The following is a 24,427-nucleotide window of genomic DNA, read 5'->3' on the forward strand; positions in this document are numbered from 1 at the left end:
TTTTTAGATCTAAGTAATGCACTTCCTTGAATGTTGGACAAAGTATAAGCTAATTTATAACATAAAACTTCAGAAATTCTTGCTTATAAATAAATTTGTTTCTTGAATTCTCCCTCTAAATAACAGAAAAGATCATACTCACCATAGGACCAGGAGGCCCATCCTGGCCTGCGGCTCCAGGGAGACCTTGTTCTCCCTATGGAAAAGAAACAATTGATTTTTTTTAATTAACAAAAGGATACATACATTTTTTCTTTCAATTTTGGAAATACAAAAAGAAAGAAAGCAAACATCACATGGGGAATATCTATGGTATGCTATAAGCAATTTTCAATCTTTCTATTTTGTGTATGTCTATATGGATGCATGTATAAAAACTGAACATCTTAAGTTCATAGGATTTAGTTTTCTATTCTGCCTTTCTCTGTTGGAATTTCACCTTGAACTTATTAAATAAATGACATATCTAAATATCTTAAGAGTATCTGACTTTAATTATTGCATAACATTTACTGAATTCCCATAAAACATCCACAAAATACCTCATGAAACAATCCTGGCATAAACCTTTTCATTCTTAATTTTTTTGGAAATAAAATATTTTCAAATGACATCGTTTAGCACAGATGCTCACCACTGGGCCAGGGATGCCCCGAAGACCCTCTGGCCCAGGCTTTCCGGCAGGTCCCTGGGGACCGACTGGACCAGTTTTTCCAGGAGGACCCTCGGCACCTGCTTCTCCCTGTTAGAAGAAAAAATATGTGAATGCATTAATAATGAGGAAAGATAGTTTTATATTATTAAAAGTATTGCAATCGATGTTGTTCAATTTATGTATAAGCCATTCAAACATGTATTTTACCTTAGCACCTTTTTCACCTTGTCTTCCCTCTGCACCTGCAGCTCCAGGAGGACCCTATAAACATAAAATTACACTTAAAATATATATTGCATATAAAAATAATATAGCTGAGGAATTGCTCACAACTACTCTGGCTTAATTTGTAACAGAATTCTAACAAACAAAACAAATTCTGACAAACTGTGGTTGTCTATAGCTATTTAGTTTAAAGCATGATGAGAAAAGAAAAAAATCAAAACCCTTTTATATAAAACTTTCATTTAAAATATTAAAAATAAATTAAGCACAGATTGACAGATAAGCACATCATGTCAGTGTAAAGAAACAGTCAAGATAATTTTTTTTAAGAAACTGATGACTTAGTCACCTTAGTATTTTAAATTCTCAGGTATCATGTATTATGTTGTAGAATTAGGATCTAAGTGCATCTATCAGATTGCACTTCCATCCTAAAGTGTGGTTCAAGATTGGCTCCTTTCTCAATCTTAGAGCATCCATATGTTATGCATTCTTATAGGATCATCTTCAAACTAGGGCAGCACAACATTTAAAATCTTGACTATCAGCAGAAATTTTCATTTTCCCGAACTATGCAATTCACATAAATAAGTTACATAAAAATAGTTATTACTTTTAAAACCTAATATTAGAGCCAGAGCGGAAAAAAAAATCTTCACACTCCATATGTTATCCAAAAGCTTATGAGATATTCTGGTGTTTGCCTGACTTTTGCAGAGCTGCATAGATTGCTATGGAGAGATGCTAATTATTAATCTGTTTAAAGCTATTCATAATATTGCTTCTCGACCATATTTGTATTTTTGTAAGATATCTGTCAACCCAGTTCTCTTTTTCTTTTTTCATTGGCTTTTTGATTTTTTACAATTTATTAGTATTCCCAAACTTCAGTTCTTTCATCCGTTAAAATATTACCAAGAAAAATTTTCTTGCTACAGAACTGTTGTTAAATTTAAATGAGATAACACATGTAAAAGTATCTTTCAAGCTTTCCAGTGTAGTAGTATCAAATACAGATATGGAATCTGGTGCTTTAAGAGCATAAAGCCTGGACTTAGACTGCCTGACTTCAAATCCTGGCTCTGCCACTAATTAGCTTTGTGATCTTTAGGAAGTTATACACCATGGCAGCTCTTCAGTTTACTTCTATGCAAAAAGTGGAGAACAATAGGAGCTATTTCCCAGAGTTGTCATAAGAACTCAATGAATTGAGAAATGTAAATGGCGTATAACAGTGCCTGGGACATTAAAAAAAAAAATTGAGCAAACATTGGCTATCGTTACTATCATTACTACAATTATTAGGTATTCTTTTATACATTAAAGCATTTTACCTATATTTTTCACCATGTTGGCAACCTAAGAGTCAGGTCAAACAAAATAGTCTCTCAAACTACATTTGTAGGCACCATGTCAACAAATTACTTTTTCTACCCATTCTGTCTATAATACCTGAAAAATATAAATTCCATGTTTGAAACTACTTATTTTAACTGGAAAATTTTGAGTTGGCTAAAAAATGAGATATAATATAATCCTGAAATATATAATCAGATTTTGAAATCTGATACTCATATTTCCTTCTTGCATTTGCATAATCATCTGTGAAATATAACATGACATTTCTAAATCTTATAGCAAAATGAGAAAAGAATCATTTATAGTACATAATACAACATCCAAGGTATCAAAGAAATAATGAATTTTTCAAGCTAAGACATTATAATTCTCGGTATATCTAAATTTTATTTCCATTAATTACACTGGATCATCACTTATGCCATTTCTTAATATCTTTCAAATCAACAAAAAAGGGCGCATTCTATTGTACCTGTACAATAAGAATGCTTTTAGCCTATAAAGCTACCCCCAATATATATTTGTAATAATTTATTCTAAGACATAAAATTTACAATTTAAAATAATTATAAAATATAAAATAAAATATTTCACTTCCATTAATTAACTGAATCTTTTATTATTATTTAACAAGCATTAAAATTCAATCTAGTGTTGAAATTTTCTGCACAAGTTCAAACAGAAGTACAAACAGTCTAAATAAGAAACTCCATGATCTCTAAAAAATTACATTTCATTTTCCCCCAGTCTCTCTTGTTTTCCATCTGTTTATTTCAATTTTTGCAATGCATTGTACTCACAACAACTGTGATTGAGGTTGGAGGTTGGAGAGATGGTGTTAATTGGCAAAAATAAGGTGAGGCAGGAGGATGACTTTCTCTCTTTCAGATGCCATATTAATATGCTAATGGTGAGCACATGCTAGTCTTTCATATGGTCTTTTAAAACCACATTGAAATGAGTATCAAGCACTTCATCAAACTCAGAGCATTCTGTGAACTCATTTATCTCAGAGAGAATCAATGAATATAGCCTTGGTCATTATTTTCTCAATATCATCACTGTAATGCCATATATGATTAGACACACATTGTGCCTCAACCCAAAGGAAGAAATGTACAAATTCTGAAGCAGTCTCCTGAGGCAGCAGCATTATGTTAACAATAATACATGCTTAAAACTTAAGTGTTTCTTTTTAATTTTCTGCTACTATGCGAGAGGATTTTGGTATAGAAGCATCAGTTTCAAATAATTTCCAGTGTTAAAAATGTTGTCATAAATTATTTTGGTGTGATGTTTGAAATAATAACATATGCAAACCTAAACAACCATAATGATTACGATTTTGGAAACAGAAATTATGAGATTCAGCTGAACAATGAGCTTTTCCTTATTCTATTAAGGTTTTTCCTTAAACTAGTGGCATAGAGATATGGAGTCTTTCCAAAGAATTGCATTTACACACCTGGACATACAGAATAGAAAATTTATAAACATCTAGCTTTACAAATAAGCAAGTCATTGGCTGTCTAAAATTGTAACATAAATATTGCTTTTACTGTGAGGAAGAAAAGAAAATCCGAGTTTGAAGAGCCTAGAGAATTTAAATACAAGTAAACTACAACACAAACACAAAACTGTGATTCAAATAGAGTTTCTCCATCCCAAAAGAATTTCTTCCCTCTTTGAATGAATGCCTATATCTGTCATGGTGGAAATCCATATTAAATGGATTTTCTCTGTTCTTTATCTCATTTTTCCCAATTTCATTTACTTATATTTTTTTTCCAGATGGCACAGATTCTTTTTTTAAGAAAGACTGGGATGGAAACAGAAAAACACACTTTTTCTAGGAGAATAAAAAAAAATTAATAATGCGTATGGACAAACTCTTGTTTTAGTCATTTATTTTTCATATATCTGCATAAACAGATGATCAAGGACTTAACCTAGCAAACATTACACTTACTGTACTTTCATGAACTAATGAGTGTTCTGATTGGAAAATGCCTCCTAAAACATGAGAAAATAAAACGGGCCCCCCCATTAAAATCTCTACCAGTAGCCACTGTTACATGGGATTTTCTTCATCATGAGAAGTATACTTCATATAAAACACAAAGCATAAGTCTCTCTCCACTATTCACATTTTGCAGTATTATTCTATAATTTGTCTATTCTTCCATTCATATAAAAATATTTAAGTTGTCTTTACATGCCAGAAATGTGCTGTGCATGGAGAATACAAAAACAAAAACAAAAAACCCATGAAATCCTAAGGAGTTCATGAAGTTTAGTTATGAAGATGGACATCAAAATTAACAAAGACAGTACTTTATAAAATATGCAAAGATGAAGTAGGCATGTTCTAGTTTGACAGTAGGGAAGGCTTTCCTAAGAATGTCATCTCTGATCTGAATCGTAGTGTTGGGTACATGTGGAAGGGGTGTTTCCTTCTAGTTCTTTATTTTTGACCATTCACATTCATGCATACAGGCATAGGGATAGAAAGAATATTTAATAAGAATATATGCACAAACATAATAACTTGTGTATATGATAAGAATATATATGCATTAAATGGTGTGTGTATATATATATACAGATAGTTTTTTTTCTGTATTTCTACCAGTTAATATCAATGATTTTAATTTTTTATCGTGGACTTTCCACTGGCAATATGAGCTGAAGTCTTTAAAATTCCATTTAAAAGGTACATTTTGTGCATTTCATAATGTTTAAATTATTTTAGTGATCTCTAGAATTTTTTTCAATATAAGAGCATGGAACTAGCTCTTGGTTTCAAAAGGCTATAATGATAACTTGTATTAAAATTCCATGGTTTATTGACACAAACTGTACAATATTCAAGTGCCTTGAGGAAATGTACATTTTTCCCCAGTATTACAAATACACGACAGAATGCTCGTGTACTACAAATGACAACTTAATTTTCCTACTTGTTCAATAACAGTTAGAATCTTGTTTCTCAGTATCACTGCCACTCGCAACATTCTGATCAATATTCTATTAGGAAGGTTTATTATCATCTACTCATCCATCTAGAAAGTTTTAATAGCATTCAGACTGCAGGCAAAAGTAGGCAAGAGATCTCAAAAATCATGTTACACTTTGTAATTACTTTCTAAGAATAACAGCCCAATGGTTGGTTTGTAATGTATTTTTTTTCCCACCCAGGCCATGCTTTGGCGTTGCCAATAACAAAACAAAACAAAACAAAAATAATATTATTTAGAATATTGCCAGAATCTGTGCTCACTTCAGCAGCACATAAACTAGAATATTGTTAGAATGTAAGAAGAAGGGGGAAGGAGGAAGGAAAAAAAAAAAAAGCACTTGGCCAGTGAAGAGAAAACTGTATTCAGAGATGATGTGTAATATAAACAATTCATTTCTGGCAAAGACAAATGCTTATAAATATTAACTCAAATTTATAGTGCTGAGGGACAAAATTAAAATCTGTTCATACAGTATGTATATGAGGATGTATAGTATGCAAATCCCCCTAAAACAAACTACCATTAGAAAGCTGGGTGTATATGCAACTGATGAATAACTGAAACTAATATACGACATCTGAAACTAATGATGTACTACATATTGCCTAATTGAATTAAAATTTAAAAAAATTAGAAAACATGGGATCCCTGGGTGGCGCAGCGGTTTGGCGCCTGCCTTTGGCCCAGGGCGTGATCCTGGAGACCCGGGATCAAATCCCACATCAGGCTCCCGGTGCATGGAGCCTGCTTCTCCCTCTGCCTGTGTCTCTGCCCCTCTCTCTCTCTCTCTCTGTGACTATCATAAAAAATAAATAAATAAATACTAAAAAAAAAAAAATTAGAAAACAACAGTGATCCCAGGTATTCTGTGCCTTAGGATTACTGAAAGGAGAATGAACCTAAGAAATATATTTTGATGTTTACCACATATTTTGTTTGCTGGTAGGTCACAAAATAGACTAAAGGTGGTGCAGAAGAACAATGTACATTGATGTAAGTGCCGCAAGAGGCAGGTCAACAGAGTTTTATAATGAAAATAGTACAATCTTAAGAAAAAGGCAGTTGAAGTAAATCTCCCAAGATCCCCTGGAGCCAATATTTTGAACAAGATCTATTTATTTCTATTTTACTGTCCTCTTTTGTTGAAATCCTGCCATGTTTCCAAACCAGAGAAGCTGGACCATGTGAAAGCAAGCTAACACCACATGGTAACTGAGTCCTGTGCTCTTTCTATTGATGCTTGCATTTAGGTTTTTACAACGGTTTTAGCTAGTGCTAGACTGCAGCATCTCATCTTCCTGTAGCCCACCAAGAGTGGGAGTTCAGGATTCCATACATCTTTTATAACAGCCTACATTCATCCAGAGGGAGACCTCAGCTCAGAGGAGTGGGAAACTACTGTTCATTGTGACAGATTAAATCTGTCCATGTGTGTTCTATTTTAATAAGAATTTTGACAAACAAAAGAGATTACCCTGTTCTCCATGACTTATAACTTTCAGCATCATTGTAATGTACTGCCTACAGCTTACAAATATTAAACAAATGTTTATACACAGTAGATAATGAGTGGATGTTTCAAATAAAGAATTTCAAAAACTTACCCTTTTTCCAGGAGGACCTGGTGGGCCAGCCTCACCAGATGGGCCAGGAGGACCCTTGAAAATGTGAAAAATACCTTTTAAGTAATTGAGCATTGTTTTATGGTTCATAGCATTTTTCCACACCTGGACTGAAACTACGCTTCTTTCTTCTCCCCATATCTACCTTTCCTGGATAATCTCATTTCTGTTCCAAATACCTAAACATTCTCTATATATCCATAATTAGAGTCAGTACATTCAGATGGCAAACTCTTCCATAGCTGGAAGAAAGTGAATCAAATTTCTTCTTCTTCAACTGTTCTTTTAAAAAGTGCTAACATATCTGACAAGCAGCTAGTAGACCTACTAACGAACTGAACCATATGATGAATAACTCTACTCCTATCAAATATATTTGTGAAACCATAGAATAATTACTTCTAAATTTCTTCTGGTACAGAAGTAGCATTTCTACGCCAAGGAGTACTCAGCATGTTAGGATATAACCCATAAGTCCTATCTACACAGAATAAGCCTACAAATATTCAGTGGGGATGGTACCAGAGACAAAGTTATGTTAGGGGTGTGATTTGTCTTTGGCCCCTTCTTAAGTTAGTGCCTTCCTTTACCTCTCCCTAAATAACCATAAGTGGCTAAAGCCCCTACTCAGTCATTCTCAAATTAAAAAAAGAATAGAGGGCAGCCCCTGTGGCTCAGCAGTTTAGTGCCGCCTTCAGCCCAGGGTATGATCCTGGAGACCCCGGGGTCGAGTCCCATGTCGGGCTTCCTGCGTGGAGCCTGCTTCTCCCTCTGCCTGTGTCTCTGCCTCTCTCTCTCTCTGTCTCTCAAGAAAAAATAAATAAAATCTTAAAAAAAAAAGAATAGAATAGAAATGTAGTCCAATACAATGCTGAATTTGTTTAGGTTAGTAACTGAAGTACAATCACACTAATGATAGGCTGATAACATGGCTGTCTTAATTTCAGTCTTATTTGTGTTTTTAAAAAATCTTTTTAATTAATACAAATAGTTTTATTTGATATAGTATGATAAAATAATTAGTATGCTATTATTACTTTTTTATTACAAAGGTGCTTATATTTCTTAAATCACATCAAGTAACAAACTCCATGTAAGTTTGACTTTAAATTGAAATTCAAATATAACTTATAATCCTTTCAGAAAAACATATGCCCATATAGTTATGTTTTTGAAACTCTGATTATTTCTTTAAAATGTCTTAAGACTATGTAAAGATCTAATAAAAATAGTGTGCTTACTTACCGGTTGACCAGGATCTCCATCTTCACCCTTGTCACCACCAACACCATCTTGACCCTGTAATGGGCAATAGAAAGTGATCCCATATATTTCTCACTATGAGCTCATTTTATTAAAACAAAAATGTATGATATACTCTCTGAGTCCTTGAGATAAATTATTACTAAATGGACAAATAAAAGTATTACAAAAATTGTTCAGCTCTATTTTAAGGATTGTGGTATATCTCTCACTCTTTCAATAAAGATTTGTGAAAATCACACCCCATCAAATTTAAAATACAGTATGCTGTTCATATAAGAAAAGGAGGAGGATGTAATTAGTATACAAGGCCAGTGTATCCCTGCACATGAACAAATATAGCACAATTGGAGATAGGATTTACATCTTAGGAGAGCCTGAAATAAAAACAAAGATGCTGTAACTTTGAAATCATAGTAATGCTGCTACTTAAATAGTACAACCCAGCAAAGTGTGGAAAACTGACCCAAATGAAGAAAATAATCATGCAACATAGATCTAATTGTTTTCAGCTATATGGATTTTATTGTTGTAGTTGTGATTGCAGTTTACATTTTCTTTTCCTTTCTATTTTTGGGGGATCCACTGAAGTCACCAAGAATTTTCTTTATTAATAGTAGAGACACTGGGAACCTCCCCGTCAAAATAGTTCCCTTATTTTCCCGTAATACTTACTGCAGGGCCAGGTTCTCCAGGAGGACCGGGATCACCAGGAAAACCAACAGGACCCTAGAATGATGTTTTTAGAAGAAAGAAGATACATAAAAATATTTTTTATAAAGTCATGATATTCTGATGTTCTTAAGAGCTAGGTATGGCAAAACCAAATGAGAATATTTCCCTTCTGCTAGAAAATTTTTTAAAATGAAATTAATGGATAATGCTTATGGATATATGAAATGATGAAAAGTCAGCTTCACCAGCTATGGGCCAGAGCTTTATGATTTCTAACCTTTCTATGTAAAAGCTGAGTGGCTTTGACATAGTTGTCACTTCAAAGGGGACCAAGCTCACTTACCGGGTTACCCTTAGGGCCATCGTCACCTGGTGGTCCCTTGGCACCAGGAGGTCCAGCAGCACCAGGCGGGCCAGCCTCTCCTTTCTCTCCTCTTTCCCCTTTGGGGCCCTACAACAACATAAGAAAAAGAATGATTATCTTATAAGCTTTAAATCAGAATTTCTTAGCCTCACAGCATATTGGATCAGCAACTCTGCTGTGGGGGGCTGTCTTATGCATTTGCAAGATGTTTAACAGCATTTGGTCTCTACTAATTTGATCCCTGTGTGTGACATCAAGTGTGACATTCCTCCAAGTGTGACAACCAAAAATGTCTCCAGACATTGCCAAATGTTTCCTGGTGGTCAAATTCAGTCCAAGTTAAAATCAAACAAAATTAAAATGAATACAATCTTAATTCAATTCATAAATGCTTATTTGATTTAGCAGGGTTTGCTCCTTTTATGAACAGTCCACCAAAAAAATGTATACACGGCTTATAGTTTTAATGCTCTAACTTAGGCAAATGTCATTTGTTTTTCAATTTCTACGTAGAGCAAAATATACACAGGATATGCAAAATTATTAAATGAAAAGGCTCTGCATTTGTGATTATTCTTAATGGGTTGGAAAGGAAAAGTAAATAACTGAATTACAGCTAGATTTAAGTTACTAGTTTAAAAGACTCTAAAAGGAATTCTCAAACTGTTAACACCCCGTATGGACAATAAGCTAGCACTCACGCCTGTGCCTGCTTCCCCAGGAGGCCCCGGGTTCCCTGCTTCTCCAGGTTCACCCTAGAAGAAAGCAAATGAGCTTCAAAACTCAGAAATGACAAAAACAACAGCATAGAAATTATGTTTTTGCAACAGAAAAACTGCCTTCAATGATGACCACCATGACATTTTAGACTAGACCTTAAATCATTATATTGTTTAGAAGGTAGTAGAACTGGGTGTTATACTATATGTTGGCAAATTGAATTTAAATAAGATATTTTAAAAATAAACAAATAAAAGGCAGTAGAAGACTTTATTAAGAGGAAGGAATTTTTCTAATTATTGGCTTCAGTATTTTTTTTTCTCAAGTGAGGAGCCAGAAGTATGTAGGCTGAATATGACAATTCTCATCAGCAACTTAATAGTTATAGCCTTAACCTCAATTTGCCACCACACCACACAAAACAGACATCTGCATGTTTCCTAGCAAATTTTGTGTTTGTGCTGCATCGGTATTCATACTATAATTTAGTTTATTGATTAAAAAACCTTTATTCTTAACTAAGAAATTAATTTGCTTTATCTTTATAGTAGCAAATAAGCAAATCATTTGGCGGTATTTTGAAAATCCTATGAAACACATTTAGTAGAGATCTAAAGACATAGAAAAATACTGTATTTCTAAAACACATAAAGATACTTAGATAGTAATTGAAATTGCTCCTTTTGAGAATATACACATTGTAAGTTCATTAGCTTTTAAGATCTCCCGATATAAATATGGATGGATAATTTCTACCTCAGCAGATTAATAAATAAACCTCCTAGATTAGTAGGTTTTAGTTATGAAGATCTGTCACTAATTTTGTTACACTGAAAAATGAATAATATTTGATTCAGCAATCATCCAAGTGAAATAAGACTGCATTCACGTGTCATGTTTCTACACAAAATCAGTGGAACCTAGAAATTCTGAACTGGAAATTGTTTTAAATTTCAAAAAAAAAAAAAAAAGGGAGATCTGAATTCCCTTTAATTTTTAACTCTGCTATTTCCAATAAAACTGGTATAAACTTATTGCTCATAAATTGGTTTGAAATGCATTATATTAAATATAAACTCCAGAGGATGTATTATTCAGTGTACATAATTTTTTATTCTTTGAGAATATTCACATATTTTAACTTCTTGAATTATCTGCATAATGATGGAAGATATCAAGTATTTCCTGGGAATTTATTAGTAGTAGTATTGTGTGTAAATTATTTTCTCTCTCAAGATGAGTAGCAAATATTACCTGTTATTTTAGATAAATCTTACAAGTAAAATATTGCATTTACATTATTTACAAAGCAACAAATCATCTATCTCAGGTTGATGGAATTATATATATATATATATATGTATATATATATACACATATATATGTAATATTTTAGTGATATTTTAAGACCTATTATTCATATCTCTGAAATAAAACTAAAGCAGTTTGCCATTCAAATCCACTACAAATGTCCATACTAAATGCTTTGTATTTTAAACATACACAGTAAAAAAAAAAAAAATAAAAAAAAAAAAATAAACATACACAGTATACTGCATGATCTCACTTATATGTGGGACTTAAAATAGCTAAACTCATACAAGCAGACAATAGAATGCTAGTCACCTGGGATTGAGGCGTGAGGTACATGGGGAAATGTTGGTCATAGGTTACAGAATTTCAGACACACAAGATGAATAAGTTCTGGAGATCTAATATTAGCAACGTGAATCTAGTTAACAATACTGCATTGTATGCTTGAAATTTGCTAAGAGAATAGACCTGAAGTGTTCTCACATCACATTCAAAGAGATGTAACCTGGGATGCCTGGGTGGCTCAGTGGTTGTGCATCTGCCTTTGGCCCAGGTCATGATCCCAGGGCCTGGGATGAAGTTCCGCATGGAGCTACCCAACCCTGCTTTTCCCTCTGCCTGTGTCTCTGCCTCTCTCTCTGTCTCTCTCATGAATAAATAAAATCTTTAAAGAGAGAGAGAGAGAGAGAGAGGAAGTAATGTGAGGTAATGAATATATTAATTAGCTTGAGTGTGGGGGTTATTTCACATTGTATACTTATATCAAAACTTCTAATTGTACACTGAAGATATACAATTCTTATTTGTCTTTTATACCTCAATAAAGCTGGAGGACAAATAAGGGTCATCTATTGACCAAGTACAAAAGGTCTTCTTATGAATGGTGGTATAACAGAAGTTGGAACTAGAGGGGAAATAACTATACTTTTTTAGTCACACCTGTGTATTTTGTGGTTCCCTTTTAATCCTTGATCATTATAAAGAAAAGTTGATTCCTCAAGGACTGTTTCCATTTTAGTGAGGAAAATGATAAGTGATAAAGAGATGGAGTTCAATAATTGTCTTTTTTATTCTTTTATTCTTTTTCCTTCCTCCTGTATGTTCATGTTTTGTTTCATAAATTCCACAGATGAGTGAAATCACATGGTATTTGTCTCTCTCTGACTGACTTATTTCACTTAGCACAATAGTGATGAATCACTAATTCTACTTCTGGAAGCAATATCGCACTGTATGCTAACTAATTAGAATTTGAATAAAAAGTTTGAAAAGAAAAATAAAGAAAAAAATAAATGTTAAGATTTAAAGACAAGGTTTTAGTACAAAGTATCTTCACTTTGAGAATAATGCATTAATATTCATTTGTTAAAAATACAATTGAAAATAACCTTTGAGTATATTAGAGCCAGTGTGCACAATATAAATAGCAATTACTTAAGATGAAATTGGTATTATTTAAAAATGTTCCATATTGAATCTCTTGAAAGGGGGTGGGACAATATTACAAGTAAAGAAAGAAAATATTGCAACAGACCGCTTATATAGATTGAATCTGTATTTCTAGCATCACCAAAGCTACACTATATTCATTTGAAGAATAATAACTGATAATCAATGATATACATTCTGTGAAGAAAAATGGCATAGGAAGGAGATTCTAGATTATAAATGTATTATTACTTATCATGCAACTATTTTACCCCACTCAATCAGTTATTCAGGTTAAAACTCTTTTCAGAAGGAACAGCAAATTGTATGCCCAAAGTCATAAGGTATACATTATATCTTAAGGTAATCATCTTTGTTAGGTAATATCTCCTTGTTTTAAAGAAATAATTGAAGTGGAAAATCCATCTGTAGCAAATATTTATTACATGGAAAGCAGGTTAAACATATGTAAGAAAGTGCAGCATGACTAAAGGCTATTAGTTTTCTTTTCTCTTTTTTTTTTTTTTCATTGAATTTCATTGGATTTTTTTTTTCATTGAATTGGTGACTGGGAATATATTTTTCTAAAATAGAAGTGGGGAAGCATTCAGCCAGAGTCAAAGTTGATATCAGGAATCTATAATCTACTCCAAATTATATTACCCTCGATTCTGAAGACAAAATTAAAATTAGAATTTTATTTCTATCGTATCACATAGAAAAACAATTTTAATAGGAAAAATTAAAACTTTTTCAGTGTAACAAATTTAGATCAGGTGCATTTTAACTGTAAGAAGTTAAATCACCATCTTGATTAACTGAATCATTTTCTTAAGACTCAAAGTTAACCAGGTATTACCAGATAGCCTTTATGCAAATGGAAACAATATGGAAAAATAATTTTCCCAAAGTCCAAAACTCTGGCATCCATGTTTATCTTCAAGAATAATACAAGATAAAACCATAATTGTAACTGAAGTACTTAAACCTGCTCCTACTGTACCTGGGAGCTTTAGGAAACTGTAATATAAACTGAAAGGGCTTTTAAATTTAGGATATATTTATTAAGGATTATTTCATATATTTCCAGGTGGGCAAAACTAAAACTAGAGACCAGTTCTCACAACCATCTAGTCAACATTACAGCCAAAAGGGGATGGCACCAAGGGAAGAAAGAGCAACGAGTCTGTCTTCATCTATCTCATAGTTTTGCCATCCGAGACCAGTTATCTCTGTTGCTACTCTTCCTACGACAACTCTACTCAATGAAAAATGTTCTTTGAATCCGACCCCAACTAACTTGCATGTTTTCAACACAAAACATTACATTTAAAAATATAAACAGAGACAGTAAAAAAAAAAAAAAACTTGACTATTTATGCAGTAAGAATTAGGTAATAATTTTAAAATGCTTCTAATTTAGTAACGAAGAAATTAGTTGAATAGTTGACCATATCGGATTAATTATAACCAAAATTGTAGACTGTGTTTAGCAGATATACACATGAAAATACTACATTCTGGGAAGCCCAGGTGGCTCAGCAGTTTAGTGCCGCCTTCAGCCCAGGGAGTGATCCTGGAGACCCAGGATCGAGTCCCACGTCGGGCTCCCTGCATGGAGCCTGCTTCTCCCTCTCTCTCTCTCTCTCTCTCTCTCTCTCTCTCATGAGTAAATAAATAAAATCTTAAAAAAAGAGAAAGAAAATACTACATTCTAATCCTATCGCACTTCTTTTATCTGAGGGTTAAATCTTTTACTTCAAATAAATAAACGCAATATGTGATATGTCAAAACTCTTTGAGACCAAACAACAGAATTGCTTTTACAATTAGGACAAGTCTTCTGATATCATTTAGTTAATAACTAGAAATTTCAGGAAATACCTGCATTTTTTCATTGTATAGTATTTATGGAATGAAATTTAATTTGTATCCCTCAAAATTGGTAAATAACTATTTTTTAAAATTAAGACCAGTGTCAATTTTCTTAAAAATTCTATTAAGAAATGAGCATGAATATTCTTTCATAAATAAGAATTTAAAGAATCATTTTGACATTTTCATAATAAGAAAGAGAAGATATTTTAGATGAAATCATTTTCATGAAAAAAAAAGAAGCTATACATATGAGCCCAGATGTTATGGCACATGCCAAGTATTTTGAAAAGTGCCAAAGATGGGTTATATTATTTCAATGAAAATGCAACTCCAAGTATGACAAAATGAATGATTATTTCTTTAGTAATTTGAAAAATTCCTTTTTACTGTTTGAATCCATTATATCAACCAATCTTCTTTTTCAGGAATGAGTGTTATTAGAGACACTTAGTCTAGTCAGACTTACATGGGAGTAGATCCTGACTTACTTTCTAATGACAAAACTTTGATGAAATTACTGAAATTCTTTAAACTTCAGCTGTCTCAGCTTAAAAATGTGGATAATAATACTATCATCAGAGGTGATTGTGTTGATTAAAGGAACTAATCTAGAGATCCCTGGGTGGCTCAGAGGTTGAGCGTCTGCCCTCAGCTCAGGGCATGATCCTGAAGTCCCGGGATCAAGTCCCACATCGGATTCCTGTGAGCAGCCTGCTTCTCCCTCTGCCTATGTCTCTGCCTCTCTCTGTGTGTCTCTCATGAATGAATACAATCTTAAAAAAAAAAAAAAAGAAAAAGAAAAAGGTAAATAACCTATGTCCAGGACTCAGCACAATACCTGGCAACAAAAAAATGTGGTGTCTCAAAATCACATCATCACTAATATTTAAGTACTAGAGTGGATTGGCTGGGATTCATATAACTATGTGTAAAATACTTAGTACTATTAGACGTACTTAAAATATTATCCAATATCATCAAAGTCTTTACTTCTTGCTGGGTCAAACTGTATATCCCTACATTCCTCACCTTTTCTCCAACACCACCGACTGAACCAATGGATCCTGGGGGTCCTTGTGGTCCCTACAGTGTAGAAAAAACAATATAGTTATCCTCATTCTTGTAACAAATAACAAATTCATAAACATATATGGTAGTTCTCAAAGAGGGAGAAGCATACGCAAGAATATTCCAAGTCATTTGAAGGATGGGACAAAATGATGTCCGTTATTGTCAAATTTACTGGATAGCAAATAATTTAATTACATTAAATTGATTTTCAAATTCACCAGAATTTCAAAGATATGCCAGAAAACTTTCCAACTCTAGTCATGTTGGTTGATATGCAGAAGATAATTTCAAAATCCTTGCCCATTGCATAGGGAAGAATAGAGGGTGATTCTGTAAATTTTTGATGTGGATCAAAGTATGACTCTGGTTAAGAGTTAGGTGATCCATGCAGAAAACAGTATGAACCCTCGTTTAACCTGTATATTACTTAAGGAGAATTAAAATGCAAAAGCTCGGTACGCCTGGATGGCTCAGCGGTTGAGCATCTCCCTTCCACCCAGGGCGCGATCCTGGAGACCCAGGATCGAGTCCCGCATCAGGCTCCCTGCATGGAGCCTGCTTCTCCCTCTGCCTCTCTGTCTCTGTGTCTCTCATGAATAAATAAATAAGTCTTAAAAAAACAAAACAAAGCCTAAAAGCTCTTTTAGTACATCTATTCCTAGTCTATTTTACCCCATTCTGGCCTGAGCTAATTAAAAGCAGGCATAACAAGAGCAATTGAAAACAAGAATAAACGACTTTTTCATTGTGAAAAGTTGAGATCAGAGGAGAGATGACATCACATTCTGTACATTTGCTAATGGTAACAGTAAGATAAATGTGGCATTACATTTCAAATCCTGTAATATTGTAGCAGTGGGTCGATTATTAAGCATGGGGAAGACTGTCTTTACACAATTGAGCGGAAACATCTTACATGGTAAGAGGTGCACATACTATCTTGCATATAATTCTCTAATATATCTTATATTGAATGTGAACTATGAACCTCTTTTATATGTGAGGTGACCAGTTCCCTATAAAGCCTATTTATTTTCCTATAAAATGAAATGTAGTGAGTAGATGATTTTTGAGCTCTTGTCCACTTAAACATTTAGCAATAGTGCAATTATCTTCATAGTGTCTTATATACCATCTGTCATTAAATAATACTGACATTTATACAACTTCAAAATAATTAACATATATTTCACAGTTCTTACATCAGCTCCATTGGGACCTTGAGGACCTCTTGGGCCTGGAGGACCAGGTGGACCCTGTAAGAGATGAATATGAAGGTTTATGAGGACCAAACACACTATATTTCTGACATCTTCATTTTGCAATCAAGAAAATGAAACGAAGTTTCATGCTGTAAAATCATAACTGGTGAACCATAGCAGGGTTATAAGTCATTGTTGATAGATATAATATCATGTTAGTAAATGAGTCTCTACACAAAGCTAGGAGGAAATTAGGCCTGCGGGCAAACAATTTGATTAAAAATTAGAAAATCAGGCTATTGCTACTATCTGGTACAATGAATTCATAATACAACAGAAATATGTTATACTAGAATATGCTAGAATGTTGGTTTAAAAAGGAACACAAAGTTGGAACAAGAAATGGTGCTTGATTAGATTTAGAATTTATTAATTCTATAAAAGTATTTTTTATTTGTATATTCTGTTTTTGTGTGTGTGTGTGTGTCAGCTCGTATGTTCTACATGTTAGAACAGAAATAAGATTAACTATTTAGTTGTCTTCCTAAAAGAGATGTTCTTTCTCCGGTTGTTCACTAAAAAGACCTCAGGGTACTCCTTACAAAATACTGATGTCTGGAACCCCTTACCTCAAGGTTGTGATTAAATTAGTCTGTAGTGAATACCAGGGCATTAGAATTACTTTTAAAAGTCACAGTTTATTCTAATATCATTGTTGAAAACTTCCTTACTAATAGCTATTATTATTAGTAATGTCAGAGAGAAATCTATTAATGATTGAAGGAACCTTAGCAATCACATCTAGAAAGGAGCTATGTACCCGATGCTGCTCAGAGTATTAGTTGAGTCAGCAATGTTTATTATGTTCCCTGTTTTTTAAGTTTGCTGTGATGTAAAGAATATTTCCTTATTTGAAGAAAATAAAATCTAAAATGCAAGTGTAAAAATTTCAAAACATGTATTCTGAAGGAAGTAAGAGATGGGGGCAATGTTTATTGAAAGGAAGGAGTGATTAGTAAATTTACTCATTACATTTCATTACAGATTTCAGTTACCTTGGATAATTGTTTCCTTATCCAAAGTAATGCTCAAGGAACAAATATGTGTATTTCAAAGTTTTAGTGAACTCTTAGATTCATACTTAAGAGCAGAAAGCCAGAATCAATAAGTGCAAATCATCTTGTCATATCCTTCTAATTCAGATAGAATTCCTTATTAAATTAGGAATTTGTTACAAAGTACAGTTTTGTGCTAACTTTTGCTAATTATCCAAATCATAGGTGACTATTTCCTCCTCTTTACCTGGTGCACTTCAAAGTCGGGAGCTAAAAACTAATAAAAACCTGAAGTTTGACAGTTTATATAGACAAAAATAGTACATATACTTAGAAACAAATCAGTAATGCCGCATGTGCATATACCATTACTGCAAAGTGAAAAAGGGAACAGAAAGAGAGGTATTTGCTGAGAGTGACTCCAATGGTCACAGACACAGGTTGGGTGGGAAAAGGGGGAGGCAGCCATCTGAAAAATCATGGCCTTCAGGACTACTTTGTTCATATTACTAGATCTGAAGAAAGATATTAGTAATAGGAAAATTCACAATAACCATAATATCCTAAAAGATACAAACTTACCATGGGACCAACATCCCCATTTTCACCTTTTTCACCAGGCGGGCCTGGCAGTCCCTAAGAAAACATAATAGGAAGACAGGAAAAGTCACTATGTATTTAAAAGGAAACTTTTGGCCAATTTCTAATATAAAATCAAAATTAGATATAATGCCAACAGGAACATGAAATTAAGATTTAGAAACTGTCACCTGTCGAAATACATACAATGCAAGTTTTAACTGCATATAATAAAATTTCATACCTACGTTTTCAAATAAAATTTATGCTTTGTATAATATTATACTGTTTGATTTTAGTTACACAAACTAAAACCATAATTTAATCTGGGAATTCATGAACACTTAATCATTTGCTTCATCTTTTATGAGAAGTATATAGGACTGCCATTGCAAAGATTTTTCTGAAAAATCCTGTCTCAAATGATTTTAGGACACCCTATTAAAGTGAGGTTTTCATAGTTATGTACCAATTTGACAAAACTCTTTTGAAAATAAGCATTCCAGGGGCGCCTGGGTGGTGCAGTTGGTTGGGCGACGGACTCTTGATTTCTACTCAGGTCATGATTGCACAGTCCTGGGATCAAGCCTCATATAGGGCTCCCTGCTCAGTGGGGAGTCTACTTCTCTCTCTGCCTCTGCCCCTCCCCCTGCTTGTGAGCACAAGCGTGCTCTTTCTTTTCAAATAAATAATCTAGTATAAGTTTATCTGTGAAATATGCTTAAAATAGGTAATAATTATTGGACAGAAATAGTAAAAGTGGCAATAGGTTTTAATATGGTAAAATTATGGATCGTTTAATATTTTTAATGTTTTTAGTATTATTACCATCATTTATTTACACCTTATACACCCTATACATACTTTATTTTAAATATGTGTATAGTAGTATTTCAGACACAATTTTTTAAGAAATAAAAATACAGCACAAAAGCTATAAATCTGTGCTGGTATTTTAGTAAAATTATTGACTTGGCACTACACTGCAGTGGCTGCAAATTATTTGACCGTGACCCATAGTAATAAATATATATCACTTATTACTCCCTAATGTGCACATGCAAAATAGCTGAAAGATGAGTTTCAAAAAATAATGTCCTTAATGCACAGATGATGATCTTTGATATTTTTACCTTGTCCTGTTATATTTCACTTTTTTAAAACCCTGGTAATAACCCACTAAACTATTTTTATGACCTCCTAATTCCACATGATTCTGTTTGCAGAGAGGCTACTTTACTGAGTATATCTGTAAACATTTTTTAACATGGCATTTATTTATATAAAAATAAATGACAAAGTCTTAATTACTAATTTATAATGGACAACATACATGAAAATTTCATTTCCTTGTTCTCAAATGTCACTTGGATGTCTAGGAAAATAATCAGTTGCATGTACATCCCAAACGGTTAATATTATTTGATAGTAGCTTCTAGAATTACTAGGGAAGTTCCTGGGATGACATAGCCAGGTAGTATTTTAGATTTTAGCTTGCCTAAAAACTAGCTGGGAAAGATTGCTAAAATTTTAGATTCCAAGATGTGCAACCTTGGAGATTATAATTCACTGATAGAGCACACAAACTCAAATTCTTGAACAGGCAAGTAGATTTTAACATTTAATATTTCATTTTAAATCCATGTTGTTAAGTAGCACGCATTGCAACTTAAACAAAAGTAAATTCTTATAAACACCATATAAAATAATAATCACCTTCCTTATTTTTTTGGTCCACATTTCTACCTCATTTTAGCATAGAGTGAATCTGATTTGGAATCCTCAAATTGAATAGTATATAAATAATAGCGTTCATAGTTTTCTTTTATTTCTGTAGCAAGCACAGCTCTGTATTACCAGCTTCTTTTTTGTGCATGAGTATTCCTAATATTAGCTCAATAGGGACCTCCCAATAAAAAACACTGAAATATTTCTTTCTTTCTGATGAAATCTGGTTATAGCATAAGTTGATTAAGACAGAATGTTCTTATCATTAAAATTAATAGAGACATAATGAGTCAAATTCTTTTGTTGCTGGAAACTAAATGTGCTAAATAGTACTACAGTGTTAATCAGTTTTCATATCCCCCAACTTTCTTCTAAGGAATAATTAATGCAAGGAGATATTCTGTTTAAAGGTCTGTCAACTTAAAATCATTGGTCATTTAAGTGATAAAATTAAAAAAAATGAATTTACGTCAAGAACTATTGTTCTATATGTCTCCTTCATATGCAGATAAATTGTAAACCCCAAGTTGAAAAATCAAGTCACTTAACCAGAATATTAGATTATTATTATTTATGTATTATAATTGCTAATATCTATTCTGCTATGAAGACTCAATTAAAGGATGCAGATGCAATTGTGAACATGTTAATTACATTAGCATCTTTTCAGATTCCTGATTTAAAGAGGTAGCTGTGGGGAAATATAATCAATTTTGCAGTGAACTAATTTCTTGAGTCACCCTCATCAAAGAGCACATTTCTTACATTGTGGAAATGAAGGTAATTTTTCATTTTAATATTTTATAAATATAAGCTACAAAGCATCTTCTTTAATCATGAAGAACTAAACTCCTAAATTACAACCTTATAGAATCAGAGTAATCAGTTAAATGAGAAAGAAGAAAATGAATGGTAACATATCCACTAGCAATCTAATTTTGAATGCCTTGTTGTTTTCAAATAAGTGTGTTTCTCACACATTTTGATATTTTGTACTCAAGATTGCTCATTTATTTTTGTCTAATAAACATAAAGGAGGTAAAAACATAAATATGAACATGAAATTTTTGCATTTCCCAAGTCTAAGAAGAATCATTTTAGCATTAAAAGCAGAAAATTATAAAATAAAAGCATATTCATTGGATGTCTAGGAAAATAGCCAGTTGTATGTACTTCTCAAATGGTTAATACCATCTGATAGTTGTTTCTAGAATCTACTATCCAATGAGTGTTATGACAATAATAACTATTAAAATAAAATTAATTATATTATTTAAAATATAATCTGTGTGATTATGTACATAAGTTATTTGATATTAAAAATCAGTATTCAGTGACTTTACTTATGAAAATAAAGGTAAAAAATTAACTTTATATAAATTCAACTTTTATTTACTTTTTTACAACTTCACAAATTGTTAAGGACAGTGAACTAGATGATTTAATTTAACCATTTCTAATTGCTAATGTGGCATAACTCATATCCCTATGTTACCCAAATATCATTACAAACAAAATTTTATAATTTTCTGGAGGATCACTAGGTAGGTGTAGAATAAGCATGTGAAAGATGAGAGCCATATGTTTTCAAAGTTTGTAGGAAGCCGTAAACATCACAATGAAGAGAATGGAAGAACAACTCAGAACAGGAGATGTCTACTATGCAAAGAGTTACCTAAGAGTCTAGTCATAAGATATATTTGAATGAAACTTTGAGTGATTTACAAATCCCTATCTCTTGTCCTGGATATGCCTCACAAAATGCAAATTATAATTTAAAAGAAGTTATTTTAAGTGATCAATCTATTGTTAATTATTTACCTATTGTTGCTTAACATCTGCTCTTGGCAATGCTGTTGGTGATTGGGACTGGCAGTTTGCTCTTTCTCAAAATGCTTTTAAATTTTCTTAGGCATCTGAAGTATCAATTTTCTCACTTATGAAACCTGCAAGAGCATCCGTCCAACCTCTCACTTTTAATGATCAGTCTTCAAAAGGGTTGTCGTTCATTTTTAAGCAAAAGGAGAATGACAAAAGGAGGCATAACACCTAAGGTGGGGCTAACATTTAAGTAAGTCAGTTACTATGGCTAAACATTGTATCCAGATTCCTACATAGAAGGAAGGGAGGCTACTTGGCTTGACATCCACCAGAACACCTGGTGTGAGAAGAGGGTGGACATGATAGAGTGCACGATGTGGAGAGCATCTTACCTGAAGACCTATGGGACCAGGAGGTCCTGGGAAACCTCTGGCACCCTCATCACCTTTTTGTCCAAACATGCCCTGCTGACCTCTGGGACCTGGCTCGCCATCACCTCCCTGGAACAGAGCAAGGAAAATGATCATAAACTGGAAAAATCAGGATTCTGATACAGGTCATAAAAATATAGCCATTTCTAATTTAATCAGAGCTGGCCTATTTATAAGTAACACATAATCTTTAAGATTAAATCTTAAAATTTAATTGAATCTTTTAGGATTAAACTTCCATTATCTGCTACAAATACACCATTGTTTGATTTACAGCCTTTGTTTCTGGAGTATGACTGAGTTTGATTTTCTCATGTATGCCAAGTAAAGTAAAAGCTGCCTAACCAGGGGAAAACAATGTTCAGAATTTACTACAAATTAAGTACTTTCAACTGTTTTTTTTTTTTTCAAATGAAGTCACAACATCTTTTGTTTATAAAGATCAGCTTGGTTAGCCATATTAGATCATTTAAATTTGATTCAACATTAAACGTACGGACTCATCATGACACAAAATCAACTGGTTATGTGACAGTTCATAAATTTCATCAGGGAACCGTGAGGACATAAATTTGCTGAACAAAGAGGAATACTTACAGCAATTCCAGGGGCGCCAACAGGACCCTGAAGACCTGGGGGACCAGGAGGACCCTGCCGTGAGATAAAAATCAGTAATTTTGAAACTGAAGCCTGAAGAGTCTCAGCTATAATAGCACAGAAGGTTTCGTTGATCATAATCTATTATGCGTCTCTACACTTCTATGGAAAAGAAAAGAAGCCTTTTGCATTCAGTGCAGCCAACCGTTATTTGTTTTACTTCTTGAGACTCAGACTTGCATATTTGCAATCAGCTTTAAATTGGTAGTTATTGAAAGCACTCTCATTTGTAATGTTGTGGATATTTAAAAGTGGATTTTTATGCTAAGGCACTGAAGTTTCACATTTGAAATTTTTCAAAATGCCAGATTCCTTTAATGGGATATGCATGAGTCAGAAAGAGCACTTACAAGATTTGTCTATACATTATCTTCTAAATGAATATTGGGATTGGGGGATTCTGTACAGACAGAATGTGGTAATATATACAAATCTAAATTTCCTTCATGTGAAATACATGCAAACTTAGTTTATGTATATCAGAACTCCTTATTTTGAGCAGTAGATCTCGATAAGTCTTACATGCAAAAACATTTCTTCTTAACGGTCTTTTTTTTTTTTTTTTAACAAAAATAACTGTTCAGTCACTATAAAAGACCTGAGCACTAAAGAAAAAGTCATCGTTTGTGGCAGTAACTGCCACATGTTGGGAAGAGTATTTAAAGCAAAGGTTCTGAAAGCACAGTTCATAGACCATCGGGGTACCTGAGACACTGTCAGATTTCCACCAGGTCAAAATCCTTTCATAACCACACACGACATTATTTCTCTTTAAATTACAGGGATATTTGAACTAATGATGCAAAAGTGATGGAGCTTTTAGGTTGGAATGATTGCATAACTTAATACGTAATGTCAAAAAGGGGTTTAATTAAAATTGACTGAATCCCAACTGAATATCTGCCAAAGAGGTAATATAGTAGCATATAATAAGTAGGTAATGCTATGGAGAAATATCCATGGTTAATAGCAAAAAAAAAATAAAAAATAAAAAGTTGAATGAGCAATGCTCCTCAGTAAGAACTAGGAAGCTTACATTTTCTCCTTTGTCACCCTTGCTGCCCTTCTGTCCGGGTTCACCGATTTCACCCTGCGTTGGAAAGATTTAAGTTAAAGTTTATGTCTAACATGTCATGCCCGCCATTGCAATTGTCATCACTATCATCCCATTATCAAATTTTACTTTAATATAATTGTATGCTAGTGTTTAATGTCACTGTTTAAACTGTAAAATCCTGGGTTTTCTGCTTCTCTCTTTCTAGCGTTGACTAATAGACAACCAAAAGTCAATTGAACTTTGAGGAATATTGAAACTAGATTTTTAATTCACAAAATCAATTTTGTCTGAAATATCATCACT

General features: G+C 33.1%; 1 protein-coding gene across 4 annotated transcripts in view; it reads right to left on the reverse strand.

Moving 5' to 3' along the window:
• COL11A1 (collagen type XI alpha 1 chain) overlaps window positions 1-24,427 on the reverse strand; it is a 196,786-nt gene that overhangs the window by 21,938 nt on the left and 150,421 nt on the right. For all 4 annotated transcript variants that reach the window (XM_072834737.1, XM_072834735.1, XM_072834736.1 and 1 more), the window contains 14 exons: window positions 24,104-24,157; window positions 23,008-23,061; window positions 22,372-22,479; window positions 18,434-18,487; window positions 16,797-16,850; window positions 15,553-15,606; window positions 9,885-9,938; window positions 9,163-9,270; window positions 8,820-8,873; window positions 8,127-8,180; window positions 6,864-6,917; window positions 863-916; window positions 635-742; window positions 143-196 (listed from right to left, as the gene is read on the reverse strand). In XM_072834737.1, coding sequence (XP_072690838.1) covers window positions 143-196; window positions 635-742; window positions 863-916; window positions 6,864-6,917; window positions 8,127-8,180; window positions 8,820-8,873; window positions 9,163-9,270; window positions 9,885-9,938; window positions 15,553-15,606; window positions 16,797-16,850; window positions 18,434-18,487; window positions 22,372-22,479; window positions 23,008-23,061; window positions 24,104-24,157 — 918 coding nt within the window. The remainder of the gene's footprint in view (window positions 1-142; window positions 197-634; window positions 743-862; window positions 917-6,863; window positions 6,918-8,126; window positions 8,181-8,819; window positions 8,874-9,162; window positions 9,271-9,884; window positions 9,939-15,552; window positions 15,607-16,796; window positions 16,851-18,433; window positions 18,488-22,371; window positions 22,480-23,007; window positions 23,062-24,103; window positions 24,158-24,427) is intronic.

Source organism: Canis lupus, chromosome 8, assembly GCF_048164855.1.
Source record: "Canis lupus baileyi chromosome 8, mCanLup2.hap1, whole genome shotgun sequence".
NCBI lineage: Eukaryota > Metazoa > Chordata > Mammalia > Carnivora > Canidae > Canis > Canis lupus.